The 18519-nt window shown below is 42.4% G+C and overlaps 1 protein-coding gene across 1 annotated transcript in view; it reads right to left on the bottom strand.

The window, feature by feature from the left end:
- The window catches only part of LOC142803347 (uncharacterized), a 28749-nt gene extending 11343 nt beyond the window's left edge, over positions 1-17406 (bottom strand). The window contains exons 1-4 of the mRNA XM_075888464.1: positions 17292-17406; positions 8775-8870; positions 7290-7574; positions 3225-3454 (exon numbers count right to left, since the gene is read on the bottom strand). Of these exons, the coding sequence (XP_075744579.1) occupies positions 3453-3454; positions 7290-7574; positions 8775-8870; positions 17292-17370 (462 nt within the window). The 5' untranslated portion in view covers positions 17371-17406 and the 3' untranslated portion in view covers positions 3225-3452. The remainder of the gene's footprint in view (positions 1-3224; positions 3455-7289; positions 7575-8774; positions 8871-17291) is intronic.
- Positions 17407-18519: the final 1113 nt, after the last annotated feature.

Here is an 18519-nt window from a genome sequence, read left to right as displayed (position 1 = left end):
CAATGTGAATAAAGTCGTAGGCAAAGTCGTGTCGCAGCCCAACCATGCACACAGGTATGCTTTTTTGTCACCGCCATCTTAATCCTCGTTTCCCGGTGTGATTTTAAGACCCCAGCAGCTCTTAGCCAAATCGGCGTGTACTTTCTCCTGACATGATGCGAAAGACTGCAGTTTCATCGGGCTGTTTGTCTCACCTTTCCGAACGCTGCGCATGCCTGTCTCCAAGGGGTGCTTAAACTCGACGGAGCTAAGACCACAAACAAGCATGTGAGAGTTGACAGGTTGGACAACCTTAGAGTCAGCCTTCCTAGGGGGGGTAGATCATGAGAAGTAGCCTTGACAGTGCAACTGAGAGCTCTTGTGTGAGATGGTAAGTTAAGGTAGGTGCCGCGATGAGTGTAGAGATACGGCCGGTTCACTGGCAAGTGAGAGAGGCTCATTAAAACTCCTAGAAACGTTTGCTCGGTGTCACACACTAAATTCGTTTTTAGCATTGCATAGGCCCATGTGGCGAGTATTTCGCTGTCACGGAACACTGTGACCACTCTGTGGTCGTGAGTACGGGCCAAATCTGTTGAACCAGTTCTGCGGAACTTTCACCATCACCTCCGATTTCTGCTCCGCCTGGGCGGACAGGAGCCTCCAATTGCATCTGCGCCGACATTTCAGCGTCGCTGGTGCTTGAGTAAGGCTGGCATCGCTTTGCGCCTAGTGTATCTGATTGCCCGTTATGTGCACGTTTCCGTCTATTTACTGGCATTTTGTAGAGGCTGCAAACCAAAACGTATGGTTGTAGAATATTCTTCGATTCCAGGCCGACTGCACCTATTGAAGAGTGTCAGTTATTAGTGCATCCGAAGTCATTAAAGAAGAGAGCTGGAGATGTCTGGTCAGCCGTAAAGACGTAGTCGTGACTTGTGGCTCACTCGTAGGCTGCGTCGTGTGACTTGGCTATGCCGTCGTTTTCGTCCACCGGATCTTCGCTGTTCAGTGGATTTGTGGGTCCCAGGTACCGGTGACCTGAAAACAATGGCATATTACTCAGGTTAGGAGATATACACATAGTAGTGGTAGCGACATCGACGACTGCTACACTCTTAGCCGCCTCTATTTAATGTAACTGACTGAACTGCCTGTACAGACTGTGGCTGACTGTGACTGACAGCTGTCGCGCTTGTCGTAGGCCCCATGAGCCATTTTTCGACTGGATTCACCTCGGCCTGATGCTAGGGTTTCACCGCGCAGCTGCAGCTGTTGTCACGCTCATCACGGGCTCCTTGCGCGACACTTACGCCTCCTTGCAGGTTGAGCACACCATAAATCCACTGTGGTTGGCATTGTTGTTACTCGCCGGTCCGAACTCCTAACACAGCCTGCCGGCGACCACCTTCCGGTGTTGTTCGTTCTGGACGCTGCCGACCTTGGTGAGGTTCGTTTCGAACCAATGCCGGTCACACACGCTGCAGCTGTGGCCGAAACCATGGTCCAGAAAATCTCTCTTGAACCAATAGTCCTCGCCATTGATTCGGGGTCGGTGCTGTTGCTTCAAGCGTTCGCTGTCTTTGCTGCCGACTCGCATGGCCTTGTCGTCTCGGAATCTACTACTGCTCGACATTTTGCATTTTGATGCGGCTTCGCGTTGTTACTGCACCGCCTTCAGAACCTAGAAAAGAGAGAGGGGGAGCATAGAATTGAAGAGGGGAGATGGGACGGGCATACGCAGTGGGCGTGTGGATTCCCTGGGAGCGTTCAACAGAGTCCCTGCTATAAACTGCTTCAAATATAGAAATAAAACAGTAGCACAAGCTTAGATGCGAGAATCATCCGAATAAGAGGTTTTCTAACTTCTTAGATGCGACTTCAACAATCAAATGCCACCAAAATATCTCAAGCCTCAACGACCAAGTAAACTGTTGGTAGGAGGCGTAATTATGAACATTTCAAATGGATCTAAAGGAAGTTCCTCTACTAATCGCGCTATGAACGACACAAAGTATGACGATGTGCCACATATTCGCGCCCTCCGTACGTTTCCCGCAACCCTACAGGCCGAACAAGTCAGACTTATTCGGGTAGTTGCCAACAGCACGTTTTGGTTAGTGTAGACTTTGTCAGTCTAATAGCATGCTTCTTTACAGCTGCTACGACAACACAGCAGCCAAGGTCGTGCCATAGTTTTACACCACCGCATGAGGTGTGCGTTATAAGTCCAAAAAGTGACGCTAATTATATTTGCTCGAATGATCACATCTAAGAAAAGAAATTTCTGCATTTTTGCTTAGTTAATTATCAAAATGATATGTATCGTGTGTTATAAATTACTGACAAAAGGAACTAGGAACCATGTTGTCTGATTACACTTCCTCTTTCTTATGCAGGAAATTGAGTTAGTATGCATTTCCCACACCACAAATAATTCGATTATTGGCTGAAAATTACGACAGTATTTTTTCGCGAAAAAAACAAACGAAAATACTGGGAGGTAACTTCATTCTGAAAAACAATTTAGGTTTCTCAATTGTATGCTTTTTTTCTGCTTCTGTTTTCTTCGACCACTTTAGTGTGTCAAAGGCGTGGCAAGCTAGGCCGAAGTATCATTATTGCCAATTTACGCACTTCTTTTAGAAACTATGCGCAGCACAGAGCCAAACAAATGTTCAGCTAGGTTGTACACTTTACAGAGAACTTTCTAAAATGAATTTGCGAATTTCGTATAGAAATCTTTAGTGAGAAAAATACAAGTAATCTACAATTTTCCCTATTTTTCTGAGGCAGTAGAGAGTGAATCAAAAGCTTCCATAAAGAACTGTCCTATAACAAAAGCAATATCACCAGAAATCCCAGAAAAAAGGCATTATTGAAAGAATGTATGAAACTGCCTATTTACACCTAATTTTTGGGGGAAGGGTGGACACCCTTCCCAAATATTTGTGGTTTTTTATGTCTTTATATAACACAAACATATAAAGGCACGAAACAATACGTAAATATTGTTGAACCATTACTTTCGTGAAAAGCTTTCGCTACACTACAGGTCTCGACATAGAGCTCGTGTTGAGAACTTGTCAGGCTGTCGAAAACACTTTGTATGTACTTATAATCTGAAAGTAAACACCACAATTTCAATCGTTCAAGGTATAATATCAGATTGGTACCACAGGGAGGAAAAGTTGAATGAAATACAATAAGCTTGAAGCCTAATGAAAAAATAAATGAAGACTTACCATTCCAAGGCCACCGTAGTTCAGTGCGACTGGTCCGTACTCATAAAAGAATGGGTCATGCACGATGCCTGTCGGAATTACAACTGTACTTTCCCACATGTAAAAAGCATTGACGGCCTCCTCGTCGTAAAACCTCGTTCTCTGGTCTTTCCAACGATAGTGAGTGTTAAGGCGACGACCTTGTATCCAGGAGGGAAACAGTCGGTTGAATGGTACGTCGGGTAGACGTTCTGCGTCATGCGATGGAAAACACGTTACTATGCGAAACTGGTTTGAATTAATGCAGAGACGCTTCACGCGAGAGCGCATTGGAGTGATTTCTGATGAAAAGCGCATGTGTTGCAACCACGGCACTTGTTTCATTCTGTGAATAATGTACAACATGCAATTAGTAAATAGAGATGTCAATGCAGTGCAGCGCGCTTATAGAAGTCTTGCAGTACAAAACGCTAAATGCGCAAATGCGTATGCTATTGAAGGGAGCTTGTACATCTCCCGCGTTTGCAAATGCATTGCGCATTCATGAAGAATCTCACGAAACATCGCAATAATACGTTGCCTAAATTATTTCATGGGAAACAAGTTAATAGAAAGTAGAAACCATCTTGACTCTGCTATTAAAAACTTGGTTATAATTGGCTAAAAACTTTAACGGATGTAACTGTTGGTGTGTATCGGGGAAGTTAAATACATTCTTGATTGGCCAACATGTGGTAGTATTCGTAAGCACCGGAAATAAATATATTGTGGCATCTATGCGCATGCGATGTGCATGCTTAGGAGCGGCGCGTCCGGCTTTTGCTTACACCTTAACATCCTCGTCCTTCCAAACGTTTCTTATACAAAGACATTACTAAGCTTTGTCAGTATCGTGTCTCATTGCTCTTGAATATCAACCAGTAATGATAGTCCCAATAAAATTCAAACTTGCTAAGTAATGGTCATAAGGTTATATTCAGGTCGTTATCTCAATCGGCAAGTTATCGGTCAGCAGTGACTGTTTATTGATCGGCTATCAATTCATAATACATGGGTATCCCAAATTAAGAGAGCCTAGCTATGTGTCTTGCGGCATTTTTCATTAATAGCTGAGCATGGATAAAACGGGGCGTAAAATATCTAAGGTAGCTTGTTAGAAAGTGTGAATAGCTCTCTAGTATTGTGGTGAGCTTCGTTTTGAAACCGAACAAGGAATATAAAAAAAAACTTAGTAAAGACTTACTGTCCAAGAATTTGTCCACTGATGAAGTCGGCTACTCTTCGATAGTATGTAGCAAAAAATGCGAATACAGAGTCCTCAGCACACCATATTGATGCGAAACTTAATGCAGAAGGAGGAAAAAACGGAATCGGAGGGGGGGGGGCGCAGTGTGAAACTATGAAAGTGGTACTATTAGTAGAATTTGCAGAGCGTAATATTCTCCGCGTTGTCATGAGTGATCACCAAAATGTTGGATGACGAATGAATTGGCGAGTTTTTCAAGTAGCATGGACTCTTGCGCAGAGTGTTGCAGCGCACTCGAGACACGTGCAACCAGCCGAAAAAGTGGAAGGCGATTGTTGTCTCTTCCGCCATCTTGCTTTCCGCTTTGCCGATTTCCGGAGAAGATAATATCTAAAAAAACTCCTGCCTATGTTTTCGCAGGTGTAATAAGGATATGCCACACATTTGCTTCAATTTCTTTGTCAATTTCGTCACAATCAGAAACGTTTGTGCCCTTTCGATAAGACACCAGTGCCGAAAGGGTTAAGCAGTTACAGGCCAATTTATTTAAACAAATTTTCTTTACTTAGCTTTACTCATTACATAAGATATTCTGTAACGAGCAATATGAATAGCAAATACGCACTCATGCTTGTTCAGCGACTGAAACAAAAGCACTCTCATGAATGTAATGCCTAAAATTGGCACAGATGCTCTGCCGCTTAGTTGTTGTTTGCTATAAAAGCTTCGTGCTTTACCGACTGCATTTAGCCGCTATGTCCAAGTAGTAATTTGTGTTTCCAGCTTTGTACCACTCATGACCAATGTATATGTTTTTTTAAGCTTCGACCTTCAAAATTTTCTCCACTGAGCTTGGAAGTACTGACCGTAAAACGTTTCGATAGACTCAGGGTCTAATCGATCTTCTGGGCTTCCTACTTGGAACTTGACTAAATCCAACTTGGTCAGAAAGCGTGTTCGAAAAGTGGAGGAGAGCCAGCTTGAGGAGTTCAGAGCCTCCCAGAATGTATTCTTGATCCGAAACGCCATGTGCCTCACTTCGCCTATCATACCAGGTGTAACCACTGCGGAGAAGAAAAATATGCATGCACAATTTGTTGCCTAACTCTGTATCCATAGTATTAGTTCGTGAAATTAAGGCCAATGACAATAAGATTAACGATGGCAAAAAAGCTTTAAAAATCCACAGCATTGGCATACATACGGTAGCAGGTCGTTGTCTTTGAATTACGTTCATCTTCGTACAATGATAAGTAACAGGTCAAATATGTCACACCTATTGTTTTTTTACTTAATTCATGTTCATATTGTAGCAAATATTAAGCTTTTAGAGGAAAATTCTTTTCAGCGCAGCCTATTTAATGTGTCTCTGCCGCTAATTGCCCATAAATGCCTCTTGCCATTATTATATTTTACGCAAGCATGCAATAAACGCATTTGGGCCATTCTAAGGAAAACTTCCAAGCCCGAAATTCTACCACCAGCGATTCTATGAAAAACACTTGACCTGGGAGGCAAGTATGCGGGAGTGATTTCAGTAAAGTCTTCGCGTTATAAAATAAAAGGTGGACCTGTCACAACCCTTTGAATGTTCCGGCAAAAAGAAAATAAGCAAAGCGCATTCAACATGGAGAATGGTTGCCATGGCACATTGGGTTTTAGAGAATTCTATTGGCCTTGTTAATTGAAGTAACGTCGCAAGTAAAACTTTATATTGATTTACCTGCTGAAATAAGTTTGGCCAAAAGCAAGAGAAATGTATATTCAGTCATTTTCTGCCACAGTAAAAGGAATGTTCCAACCGCAAAAAATTTTCAGCTCTAGTGTAAGTCCGGATAGTATTTGTTGTAATATTTTTAGATTATGTAAACAAAGTTTATGGCCGAGAAATGCCTGGCAATTGGAGACAAAATAACTTTATTGGAGATCCTTTTATAAAATCATGAACCAACAACCTTGCTTTAAACACAGAGACCAAACTAACTTTATGCTCCAACGTCTTCTGTTTTGATGCGACAGTTATTTATGTGAATGTATTTATGGGTGCACAATGAAAATATAGTTTTTCATGTCTACAACCAATAATCATAGTAGCTGTAAGTGGTACTGGTGTCTGCTTTACCTGTAGAATGCGTGCATATTTTATTTCTCTTTTCGAGCTGTGCTTCGGCTACGTGAGTAAACGGTCATATTCATGTATAACAAAGTTTCGCTAGCCTAACTAGCCTTGGTTCAACACCTAACCCGCAGCCATCTTTGTTTTATGTACAGTTGTTGAACCTTTAGTTGCTAAGGCGCTGTCGTACTCAACACCATTGTCCTATAGATGTAAAAGATAGTGTGCGGGGGCATAGTGTGTAGACTGCGAGATCGCATGGCAGAAGGCATCGACGCGGCATCTAGAGACGAGACGCCTGTTGCGGTGAACATGCACTTGGTGCCGCATAAGTTGTTCCTTATGTCGCTTTTTTTATGCAGTTGCAGTGCTCGTAGCCAAAAGAACCGGCTGTCGCTTTCTTTGCTCCATCGATTTTGTGCCATTTTTTCGTACCAGCTGCGACAGAGCCAGTTCCTGCGCCAGGCTGGCGTCGTTATTTATGTTGCTATAATTCATTTGATAGTTTATTAAAGTGTGTTGCAGGGCCCCTTTAGGAGACAATTTGTTTTTATTGCGTGAGTGCTATCTGCCCCATGTTCTTGCCGTGTAACCTGCTACCATAAAATTTCATTCACTGAAACTGGTGCCATTTCCCCGCGACTGATTTGCTTTCAGCTTGTCTCCTTAACCCAATCGCGAAATGAAGGTGGTTTTGCGAGAGGTGAACAGTGAATATACATACATGTCTGGAAGTGGTGGCTGAGAATTGCAAGGTTCATGACATTCTTGACGTGCACGAAGCAAGATTCGTCGGCCTTTCTGCCACCGCGGAAGAAATATGGCACAGTGAACTCGAAAAATTGCCTATAGATGCTCCAAGCGACCAGGTATTGCAGTCCAGCTTTCCCAACGTATTTGTCTTCGAACAGCTTCTTGATGATAATAGTGCTGTGCGGGTAACACTCTATGGTGTCGGAGCCCGTATATATGCCCTCGGTGTACTTGGAAAAGAAGGCCCCCCAGTCCTCTGTTGAGAAATGAGTAAAGAGGGCAAACGATAGCATTGTCACATCATTACCATATCCACGTGGTTATTGCTATATACGTGCTAATATCAGCACCAATTTTTGGCCTTCGCTTGTATAATACAGAATAGCCACGTATTATATTATCGATGTAATGAAGTGAGCTGCACAAAGACATTAATGACACAGTCAGAAATTTTTGTCCCACCGAGCTTAAAGAGTAAAGAACACTGACGTGAGAGCCGAGGTTATGGGTGTGCTGTTGCACAAAATGTCACAAGGTGTCTTCTAGCGCGGCCTTTGATAAGCAAGCATTTCACATTTGCCCCATATTATTCATTTCAAAAGTAGATTCAACAGCAGCATTACACAAAGACATGCACTCCAATCTCGCGAATGACAGCGTCTTGAGCGTGCCACTCATTATTTGAATATTTGTTCTATGTTTTCGCGTATAAAATAGTAGTGACAAAATTGTTTGCCGCATAAAACTTGCCTTAAAATGGTACCATTTCTGTAGCGCAGATTTATTATGCGCAGTGTTATAACGTCTTATCAAATGCTATATTTGTAATAATTGTGTGTTACTGATCAGAATAAGTGAGTGTGTATTGCAAGTATATTTAGGAAAGTCTCAAATATTCTACTTCTCGTGTAACGGTGGCCCGCTTGTGCCCAGTGGGTAACGTGTTCGAGACACCGGCGTGATGCCATAAAATGCATGACAATAGGAAACAAACGTATTTCTAAAGCGTTAACTTTGGATATCAAGAGTGGTAATGTTATTGTGAGGCAAGTATGGCTCCTACACTACATAAAGCGCATTTTGTCGATTTTAAAGGCGTTCTGTAAGTCTCACTTTTCAGCGCACAATAGAACACCATTGAAACGCAACGCATATACTCTTTGAAGTTATACAATAAGTGTAATACTTCAATAGTGATTTCACAAATTTCTCATAGCTGCGATTCACCCACCCTTCGAATATTTGTTCTCTCCAGTCAATTGAGAAGGATAATGCCAAACAAACTAAACTCAACTTCAGCCAGACCATACAATATCATGTGCAAGTTATGTCGTATATGCGACTGCTTTTATCGGGATTAATGATGATCGACAACGTTTATAGATCAGCATATGCTATTCACAACCTCTCAGGCCAACGTAGGTTATATTTCATATAGTGAAATATTTGCACCTACTTCCAGTGACGTGTGGAGATGTGTCGAAGCCCATATCGGATATATTCACGAACGTTGACTGGTTCCAGTTGACTGTGGCTTTTTCTATTCGTCGTACTACAGATAGAAGAAAAAAGTTAGTTATCCTCGGTACAAGAAGATTTTAACTGTTTACGAGAGAAATCTTTGCTATGATTACCAACTACACCACTGTGAAAAGCTCCGGAAACCTGACCACCGGTATTTATTTACCTTCCACAAAAATCAAAAGGCTTGGTGCCCTAGTATTTGTCTTAACATGACATTTGTGCCTTCCATGAGCAGGATAAGACGCACAGTTCCTTTGTCAAAGATCGAGCACTGTAACCAACACACCTTGCAGTCCAAAAGATTGTTACACAATATTTCTACAACTTTTACATAACATTTCTCCGACATCGTGTGAAAGTCCTATGGCACAATTCCGGATAGTGTGGGCCTGCCAAACTATTTACTTGCCAAATAAAATATAGATTATGTGCCCAAGAATGAATCGCATACTGTCTTAATATTAAAAGTACAGGCACGTGAGCGTAGCAATACATCAACGGTATAAATAACCATAGGTCATTGCAGTCATTGTTTAGCGGCAAAATCTTAATGCGCATGACAATATACGCGATCTGCATTCTCTGCCCTGTCCAGAATTTTCTCGCATAATATAAGTACAGCTCACCAGCCATCATCTGATAGAGTGTATTAGTTCTCAGGACCGGAAAATAATTGTTCAGGACTCTCTATACCTAGATAAACTTCTGCTATTGTTGTCTAATGATTTCTTGCTTCAGCTAGCGGTAGCTTACAAGCAAATAATGTTGCTGTGTAGTTGGTCATGTTTCCCAACAGTGAGGCAGTTACTGCTCGTACTTGGATGTGTTGGCTAGTGTTGAGTCCTACTTCAAAGCTGTTGGCGAATTCTCGCGATTGGCTATATGAACTTGGGTATGTCTAACGCTATAATGCTATCAAGGAAGGCTAGAATAGCTTTGTTCATACAGAAATAAGAGGGTGGTAAATGAGATGTATAGGGGTGGGCAAAGTTAGGAGGACACGTGAGGCTTAAACACTGCTGAAGACTGAAATATCCTATCCTTTCGTGACATACCCGACAGAAAAAAATTAAGGGAGGGTTCGCTTATCTGTGAAAATATGGCTAAAAATAAGGGAGTAATGAAGATAACTGATAGTTTAGGAAGCATTGCAATTACGTTTGATAAGAGGTATGTGATAAAAATTTCATGCAAGCATACGCGCCTACATTCAGCCATAATATAAATTTAGTTTATTATTTCTACGGAAAGAGAGACTCATCAATTAATGAGACAAAGACACAGTATACCATGCTCGTGGGTGACATTATTGCTGATGTAGGCAAGAATGCTGTATGTTGTCTGCTTACGCGCTCCCTATACTACTATAGGCAAGAAGCAGGTTGAAGACCATGGAGTTAAAAAAATATATCATCGGCTCTAAAAAAAAGCCACAGGGGAGAGAATATTAGATTTCACACAAAGTATTAACTTGCGCATCCTAAACACCTTCTATAGAGAACGGGTTAACCGTAAGTGAAGCAGTCAAAATGGCGAAACTAAAATTGAAATATCTTTCATTCTGTGTGCGCACCGGGGAATAACACACAATTTAGAAGTAGTTGGCTAGATATGGTGCAGTGAAAATAGCATGGTAAGTTTGTGAATTCACCTAGACATGAGAAATGAATGGCAGACTCGAGAAACGTACGGCAAATGCTTTCAAATTATTGAGGGTAGTCTGCCATCGTCTTTCAAGAAGAAGACTTATAAGAGCTGCATCTTACCGGTACTTACATATGGAGCAGAAATAAAGAGGCTTACAAAGATAACTTAATTTATTGAGGACGACACAGCAAGTAATAGAAATGAAAACATGTGTAACCTTTAGAAGCAGGACGGGAGCATAGTAGGTCAATAAAAAATGGGAGTTAAGGATATATTCGTTCAAATGAATAAAAATGGAAATGGGAAAGGCACGCATCACGTAGGCAGGATAACTGCTGCTCTGAAGAAGTAAGTGATTGCATTCTAAAGCTATGCCAACAGCTGGAATGAAAAGATAAAATTAGGTGGACCAAAGATAGTAAGATGTTTGCAGGTATAGCGTGGCAACAGGAACGTCAAGACCAGGTTGATTGGTGGAACATCAATGAGACATTTGCCCTGCAGCAGATGTAGTCAGGCTGATGATGATGATCGTGATGACAGAAAGCGTGAAGTACACGTCTAGTGCACCTCCTTTAGAGACGTCACGGATAGCTGCCAAGTGGACGTCAATGACAGTGCATGCGCGAAGCCTAGCTGATGACAAAGTTCTGCGTCGCTTCCCTCTGAGAGATGGATGGAGTTTTCGGCTGGAAGTTTCCTTTCGTTCGGTTGCCAGCCAACTGAATCAGTGGTGACATCAGGAGGAAGGGGACAAGCCTCGACAAAACTGGGCTTGTGCACTGTGTTAGTCACAAACGAATGCTGAGCTAGGCGGGCGTCATTGATTTCGAACGACAACATTTAAACCAACCAGAATGGTTCGCGAGCGACAAAGTGGACGTTGAAGTATCGAAACATCATGCCGTGGTGGTGATGACATGTTTTCAGGATGATAACCGAGAAGACATGTTATGACTGAATGTGAAAAATAACAAACCGGCAGCGCTATTATCTACGTAAAGTGAATCGTCGAGGTGGTGAATATGGAAGAGTAGAATGAATTGTGTATCGCGTAGACCAGCGTCAAATAACCCATCTGTGAGGTGTAGGTCGTGGAAACATCCGCTTTGTATTGCTTAGAAACGCAAAGTCTCAATCACTTCTAGTTCTTTGTAAGGTCAACCATTCTTTCATGGCTGTTTTAATAAAAATAAAATAGAGAACGTTTGAGTGAAGCGACTTTGGATGGTTGTTGAACGGAACCAATACAAGCTCAGGCCGCGACAGGTTTCGTCACCTATCAGTGATATGATTGATTGAATACAATGAACACCGATATGGGTGAATGAAATGGGAGCAAATAGCGTTACATTCTCCTGCACAGTGAAAAAGTGGCCTACTTTTGCTTCTGAGACTGTTAATAAATTAATAAAACCACTTCTTGCCAAGCTTTTAAAGGTGTTTTCGCACCCTAACCATGGTTCTAATTTTCACAATACGTAGCAGCACCTTTATTTCCAAACAACTGATATTGATATTTGTTACGCCTAGTGGCAGACATGCGGAACTGATATACAAACAAAGTTGAACAAAGGTGGGAATCATTCAACGAATGTGGCAGTTCCTTTCGAATAAAGCACCATGAACATTGCGCCAATATACAGAGCTCTATGATTTTGGTATCAGCGTCTAGTTGTGTGCTTTCCAGCCCCGCTAAGAGCTATTAGACACGAAGCACAATTCATCAATCAAATTGCCCTCGCAGAACTACTACATACTTTCTAGATTCAAGAGAAACAAGGGTTGAAAGACAACACATCACCGGCCCAAATTGCGTTTGTGGGATAAAACGTTACGGAGTCGTGTTACGCACGAAACTACCTGAGGCCTACTATACAGGCATGAAAACTGGGCTGAAGGTACGCCCATGCTTCTCTATTTTTTTCGGCCGTGTATTTTTAACTACAAGCGGCTCAACACAGACCTTGGCTCCAACAGCAATAAACTGAACACAGGAAAAAAATGGACAACAAAAGTAATACTAGTAACTATATCAATACCAATTATATAATAATAATAATAGTTATTATTATTACTAATAATAATATTATTATTATTATTATTATTATTATTATTATTATTATTATTATTATTATTATTATTATTATTATTATTATTACTATTATTATTATTATTATTATTATTATTATATGTGGGGTTTGTCACCCCAAACAACGATATTACTATTATTGCTTGGCTCCGGTTATTTTCAACATCTCGCCTTCACGGCAATTTGATCATCCTGGTCGGGATGGAACCAGTCTTCTTAGGGTGAACAGCCGAGCACATTGGCTACTGATCCACTGAGACAGGAGACCAAAAGAAAATTTGGTGCATGATATTGTTGCGTTGTTGCACCTCTCACTATGGTGAAGCGTGCACAGAAGTTGACGACTGCTTTTCTTGTGAATCACAGCCGCCATTTGTACGGCTGGACTATATGCGAGTGTAAATAGGCTGTAAATAGCTGTATATAATAGTAAACTGTGGTGGAGAAGCTGGGTATGGTGGAAGACAGAACTCCATAGCGGACGTGTTCTGGACAGCCCCGCATTGCCAACAGAAAGCGATTGTGCTGCTTTCTCTTTGACCGCGACTCCGGTACAATTGATGCATTCAGTCCTATAGGTTCAGTCGTGACAACCTCGTAACTAAGTGCCACTAATCACGTTGACATCGATGGCTGGAGTATGAAATACGAATAATTTGCAGTCGTCTATTAATAAGACCCGGCAGTTTTCTTCGCTAACGATGTCTTTTGTATCTGCGGAACAGAAGGCGATTTGTTTCTGGTTCACAAAACTGATTTACCGAGTTGCGATGCCTGTGAAATAATGCTTCGTGAAATTTCTTGTTCAGCCGTTGGATGCCAGCGGCCCGTTTATAAAAAAACTTTCATGTCCGCACAAACTTCAAATGCATTGTACTTCTGCTGCACACTTGACGTTCTCGCCCTTTGCCGTCGTATCGACACCAACATCAGAGAGGAAGACAAAGTACAATCATTTGCCATTTACTGGTGTCTCAAGACTGCTTAACCGTAAACAACATTTTGAAATAACGTCGCTTGCAGACTGGAAGACCTGGCGGCAAAGACCAGTTTGGTTGGAAAACGACGAAGAATTGTACGAATACTTGACCTCCAATCCGAGGTATGTGAAATAAAATGCGGAAGTAGACACCGTTAGCCGAAAACAAGGATTCCGCCTTGAATTAGCAGTCCTCCAGGTTGGACGAGATTAACCCAAGGCGTCGACAATTCGGGATTTGCACCAATTTCTTGCGGAAGAGGACGGATTGCTGAGAATTCAAACAAGGCTCCGGAATGTCGAGTACCACGAGGGGATCAAACACTCGATTCTGCCTACTGGTGACCACATTACACCTGAACTCATCGCTACCGGCGCAGGAGTCGCAACAACCATTACGGAACTCCAAAAGCACTTCTGGGTGACGAAGGCGAAGCAGTGTGTGAAAAGAGTGATCGGGCTGTGTAGATGGTGCGCGCGATTAAGGGTGAAGCCTGCGACAGCTTTTACGGCAGCGCTACCTGCTGACCGAGTGAATGGGTCCAAACTATTTGATGTAACTTGTGTAGATTTTATTGAACCAGTCTACTTGAAAAGTGAACCAACGCATAAATCATACATCGTGCTATTCGCTTGTGCGGTAATACGCGCTGTTCATCTAGAGCTTAATTTACGCTCCCCAGCAGACAGTTTCTTGGAAGCCTTTCGGCGTTTCACTGCACATCGTCGATTCCCTTCAGTGATTTACTTTGAAAATGCTTTGTGCTTTAAACAAGCTTCTCGAGGACATCGTGCTGTGTATGACACTATTAGGGTAAGTGAACTCGGCGATTATATGTGTGCTCATGGCATCACGTGGAAATTTTCTGCTCACCATGCTCCTTGCTCGAGTGGATTTTGGGAGCGTATGGTGGGGCGAGCTAAAGACACCTTAAGCAAAGCTCTAGGAAGGTATCTGCTACATTATCGTCAAATGAGCATGGTCCTAGCAGAAATTGAAGCGATCTTAAATAGCAGACCGCTGACGTACTTGTATTCTGCACCAAAGGAACCAGAAGTCTTAACACCTGCCCATTTCCTACATGGGAAGCAATTGACGGCGCTCCCCGACTTGCAAACTGCAGACGTGGTGCCCAGCTCCCATAAGGAGCTTTTTAAAACTTGGATACAGCAACAAAAACCAACAAAAAGACTTCTGGAATTGCTGGTATAAGGAATATTTATTACTCCTTGGAAGCGCTCATAATCGGTCAGTGGTGGACATTACTAGTATTACGGAAGGCAATAGAGTGATGGTGCGCGACGATGATCTGCACAAGTTGTGTTGGAAGCCCGCACGCGTTCTGAGGAACACTACGGGACATGATGGCATTGCTCGTGCCGGTAGCCTAAAGCTAGCAGAGGGCAAAATTGTAACGTGGCGTATTCAACAGTTGTGCTTCCCAGAAATGCGCCCGCAGCAATTCGTGGCCGGGAGTCTTTAAAACCAGTGGACATAGGGTGCAGGAAAAGAAGAGAAGGATGAAGGATTGCGTGTGGCACGTGGGGTGTTTCTTGGAGCTGCGCCGCAGTAAATGGACGTCGAGACGTTGTGCTCTTCATCTCCAGGTGTATTAGCTCTTAGAACACGGTTTTCCACGAAAGAAGTCTTCGAATTTTGCAGCCACAGATTATAAAGATAGAGGAGTCGCTGCATCACCCAGTGATTTATGTGACTTCCCAATACGCCTGGTACGTGATCTTGCGAGGACATTCAGCAAGCACGCAGTCAACCGCCTATCAACGAAAGTGTAGTCATCATCTTGCGTCGAGAAATCGAGGCGGAGTCTCTACCATCTTTTTTTACAAAACCATCAATGGTCTTCGAATAACTACCTTGTTGATCGAAAAGGTTGCGAGAGAGGAGCTCGGAAATGTCGCACCGCAGCCTGTATGTTCGCTGACGAAACATCTTGTCAATGCCAAAGGAATTCTTGTATGCCCAAAATATTTCGCCACTATGGCGGCCGTGCACAGTGAGGTAACACTGGACGACAAGCCGATATGTTTTCACTGCCATGGTGTAGCTTATACTCATAGCAGTTGTGCTTGCACATCTCAATCTTGCGGGTTTTCTGGTTATTGACGTGACGAAAACTGGCTCCTGCGGTCAGCCACTCGCGATGGTGGATCATACAATGAGGCTCTTGCTACATCAGTCCAACGCCTAGCTTTTCGCCATCCCCGCAAGATCATCGCGTCTGCTCGCACTGAGCAATCTAGCTTCCATGGATGACAATGCATTCGAAACCATCTCGGGAATCCGTGTGTTCACCCTAACTGGAGACCTGGACCTGCTTGATGTAAAAGTGAATGGCTTGCGTGGGTAAAGAACCCCCATGAACATCGGTGCATATAATACAGTGACAAGTTATCACCTTTGCGAATGGAAGTGTACGAGTTACACATCTCATAGTTGTCACCTGGACTGCCTGCTGTTTGCTCTTCAAACCCGCATAGTGCCGACCTTGCCACATATTCAACGCTGCACAACAACGTAACTAAGATGATTGCGTGAGACCTTTCGACCTCTCAATCAACGGTTTCAGTAATTGTCAACGATACACTTTGATATATTTGACATGGACGGTTGGCCCATAGGTCAAGTCGCACATGCGAAGTGCCGCACAGTTACCGGTAATGCAGCTCAAATTCACAGCGTCCTTACCAAGCTCCACAATCAGAGCACCGAGTTATCGAACCGAAAGTCGACAAGAAGCTCAAAAAAGGATTAATGAGTTTTCTTGGATTCGTTCGGCTGCTTATGTGGTCTTAGGTAAAACGAAACACTATATTTGGTGTTTCTGCGTGGCCTATCAGCATTTATTCAGGATTACCATAACGAAGTGTACCCGCTTTCTGGGATCGATGACGCCCTCGTATTCCCTCATAGTGCAACCTATATTCTTTGATAGGCTTGGGCTCTTGTTACCGGGTGTCACAGAAACGAACACGACCGTGAAAAGGCGAACTTTTATAGCCAGGTGCTCTCTACTTATTCATAGTTATGACATTTGGCTTCCCCAATGTGCCATTCACGTTCTAGTGGATGATAGACACGCTTTTGCGCAGCTTTAGATAGTTTCTGTACCTTTGTTACCTGTATGATGTATAAGTGTTTGCCCCGTGCAACGCTTGATTCTTACCTTAACCGACTATTTTTTTAATATTTCCCAGTTTTGTGCAGCTGGGTTGCAACATTATACTTCCGAAGGCAACCTTGGACATTGCTGAGTTGATATTCTACGATATCTCGTTGACTTATGTGGCAGGCATGTCTATTAGGGCAAAGTACGCTCTGTCTTCCATTTATCTCTTTCCACTTGTACCAAAGACGTTAGAAGCGTTGGGGACATACGGTAATAATACCAATAATTCATCAGAAAATTTTCAAATACTGACGATTGTGTTGCGCAAGCTGATATTCCATTTGCAATAACAGTGCAATTTAATCACCTAAACGCCTTCTCGCAGCGGGATACTTATAATTTATAAGTGTTTTTTGTTGGCTCTTATCTCACAGTACTCATTTTAAAAAGAAATGCACGTTCTCCCAAATCTTTTTACATCAATTGATAATAGAGGCTGCAGCAAAAGCACGCTATATAGCACTACAGTATAGGGAAAAGTGTTTCGCAAACGCAAGCATTGACAAGGTTAATAGAAGAAAAGAAAATGCCAGCCCAACTCACGTTGTTCTTCGTACGCGAGTATTTTGCTGGAGAATGTGTAGTCTTCATATTGGCTACCTCCATACAAAAGGAAAAGCATGCCGTAGTAGTTATTGTTCGTCCAACTCGATTTGTAGCTCCTCTGCCTTAGCCACGTCTGTTGTTCTTTGCTGTAGTCTATCTGCGAGCGAATAAAAAAACAAATATTGCTCATTCTACTCTAGTGAACTGTGGCGGTGAAGAAAAAACCACCAGTCATCTTTGTGTTGACATTCAACAAGATCAAGAATAATTGAAACTGTAGGGGCTCAAAATAAACTATATCTATTGCTTTTACTATTTGCTGGTGAATTTATATGTTACGCTTCACGTAGGACATGCATTTCTCAACAAAGTTCATATTTTAAGGACCCTTGAACATCCCCTTTTGTGTCGTTAAACATCTAAGAATATGTCTGAAGCTTTCTAGGACTATAGTGTGGAAAGAATATTCTAAACACGACAGAAGGAGTAAGGAAAAAAAAGATGCTTCTTCACGAATTTAATCGTAACAAGTAGGTGAGGTACTAGGCATCGTAATGTTAGATAACCGTACATTACTTGATCGTTGCCCCACATATTGTAGTTTGGCATAAAATCTATACTTAGGTGTAAATGCATTTTGTCTTCCTGCCGTCTTATGCAATTCAAAGAGGACTTCCAAGAGTGCTGGGGTGGAGGATATGCCTTGAATGTGCATCCAAGAACTCGCTATCTTATCGATGGCAAGATGTTGAGATATATAGTGCTCGTCCTATGCATTCCTGTTGCGCGCTTTCGTGAGAAGCCTTAACGCATACGCACATTTGATCTGCTATCAACTCATGAATGCTCTACTCGATAGGGTACCATAAACGGGAACAGCGGTTTCTACCTTATGATTATCTTACTAGTACGTTTAACTGTGACGTAAAACGTTTTTGCTTCTCACAAGTCTAGAATACAGCACCGCTTCTATCGACCGCATCATGCCTATCTCACACCCAGGCGCCTAAGCTGATGGTGACACACCCACGAACCAAGACGATATTTCAAATTCTATGCAATACAAAAGCTCTAAAAGGTTCATTTTTTTATATGATATTGCGTTTTTACCAAGGTGCATGTAGACCATTGATATATCATCCCCATTGCCACAAACATTCTGCATTGATTCACCTAAACATAAACATGGTATTTCCAAAACATGTTTTTCGTTCTTCATCTCTTG

Source organism: Rhipicephalus microplus, chromosome 3, assembly GCF_043290135.1.
Source record: "Rhipicephalus microplus isolate Deutch F79 chromosome 3, USDA_Rmic, whole genome shotgun sequence".
NCBI classification, from domain to species: Eukaryota; Metazoa; Arthropoda; class Arachnida; order Ixodida; family Ixodidae; genus Rhipicephalus; species Rhipicephalus microplus.
This window is presented reverse-complemented; position numbering and strand designations above follow the sequence as displayed.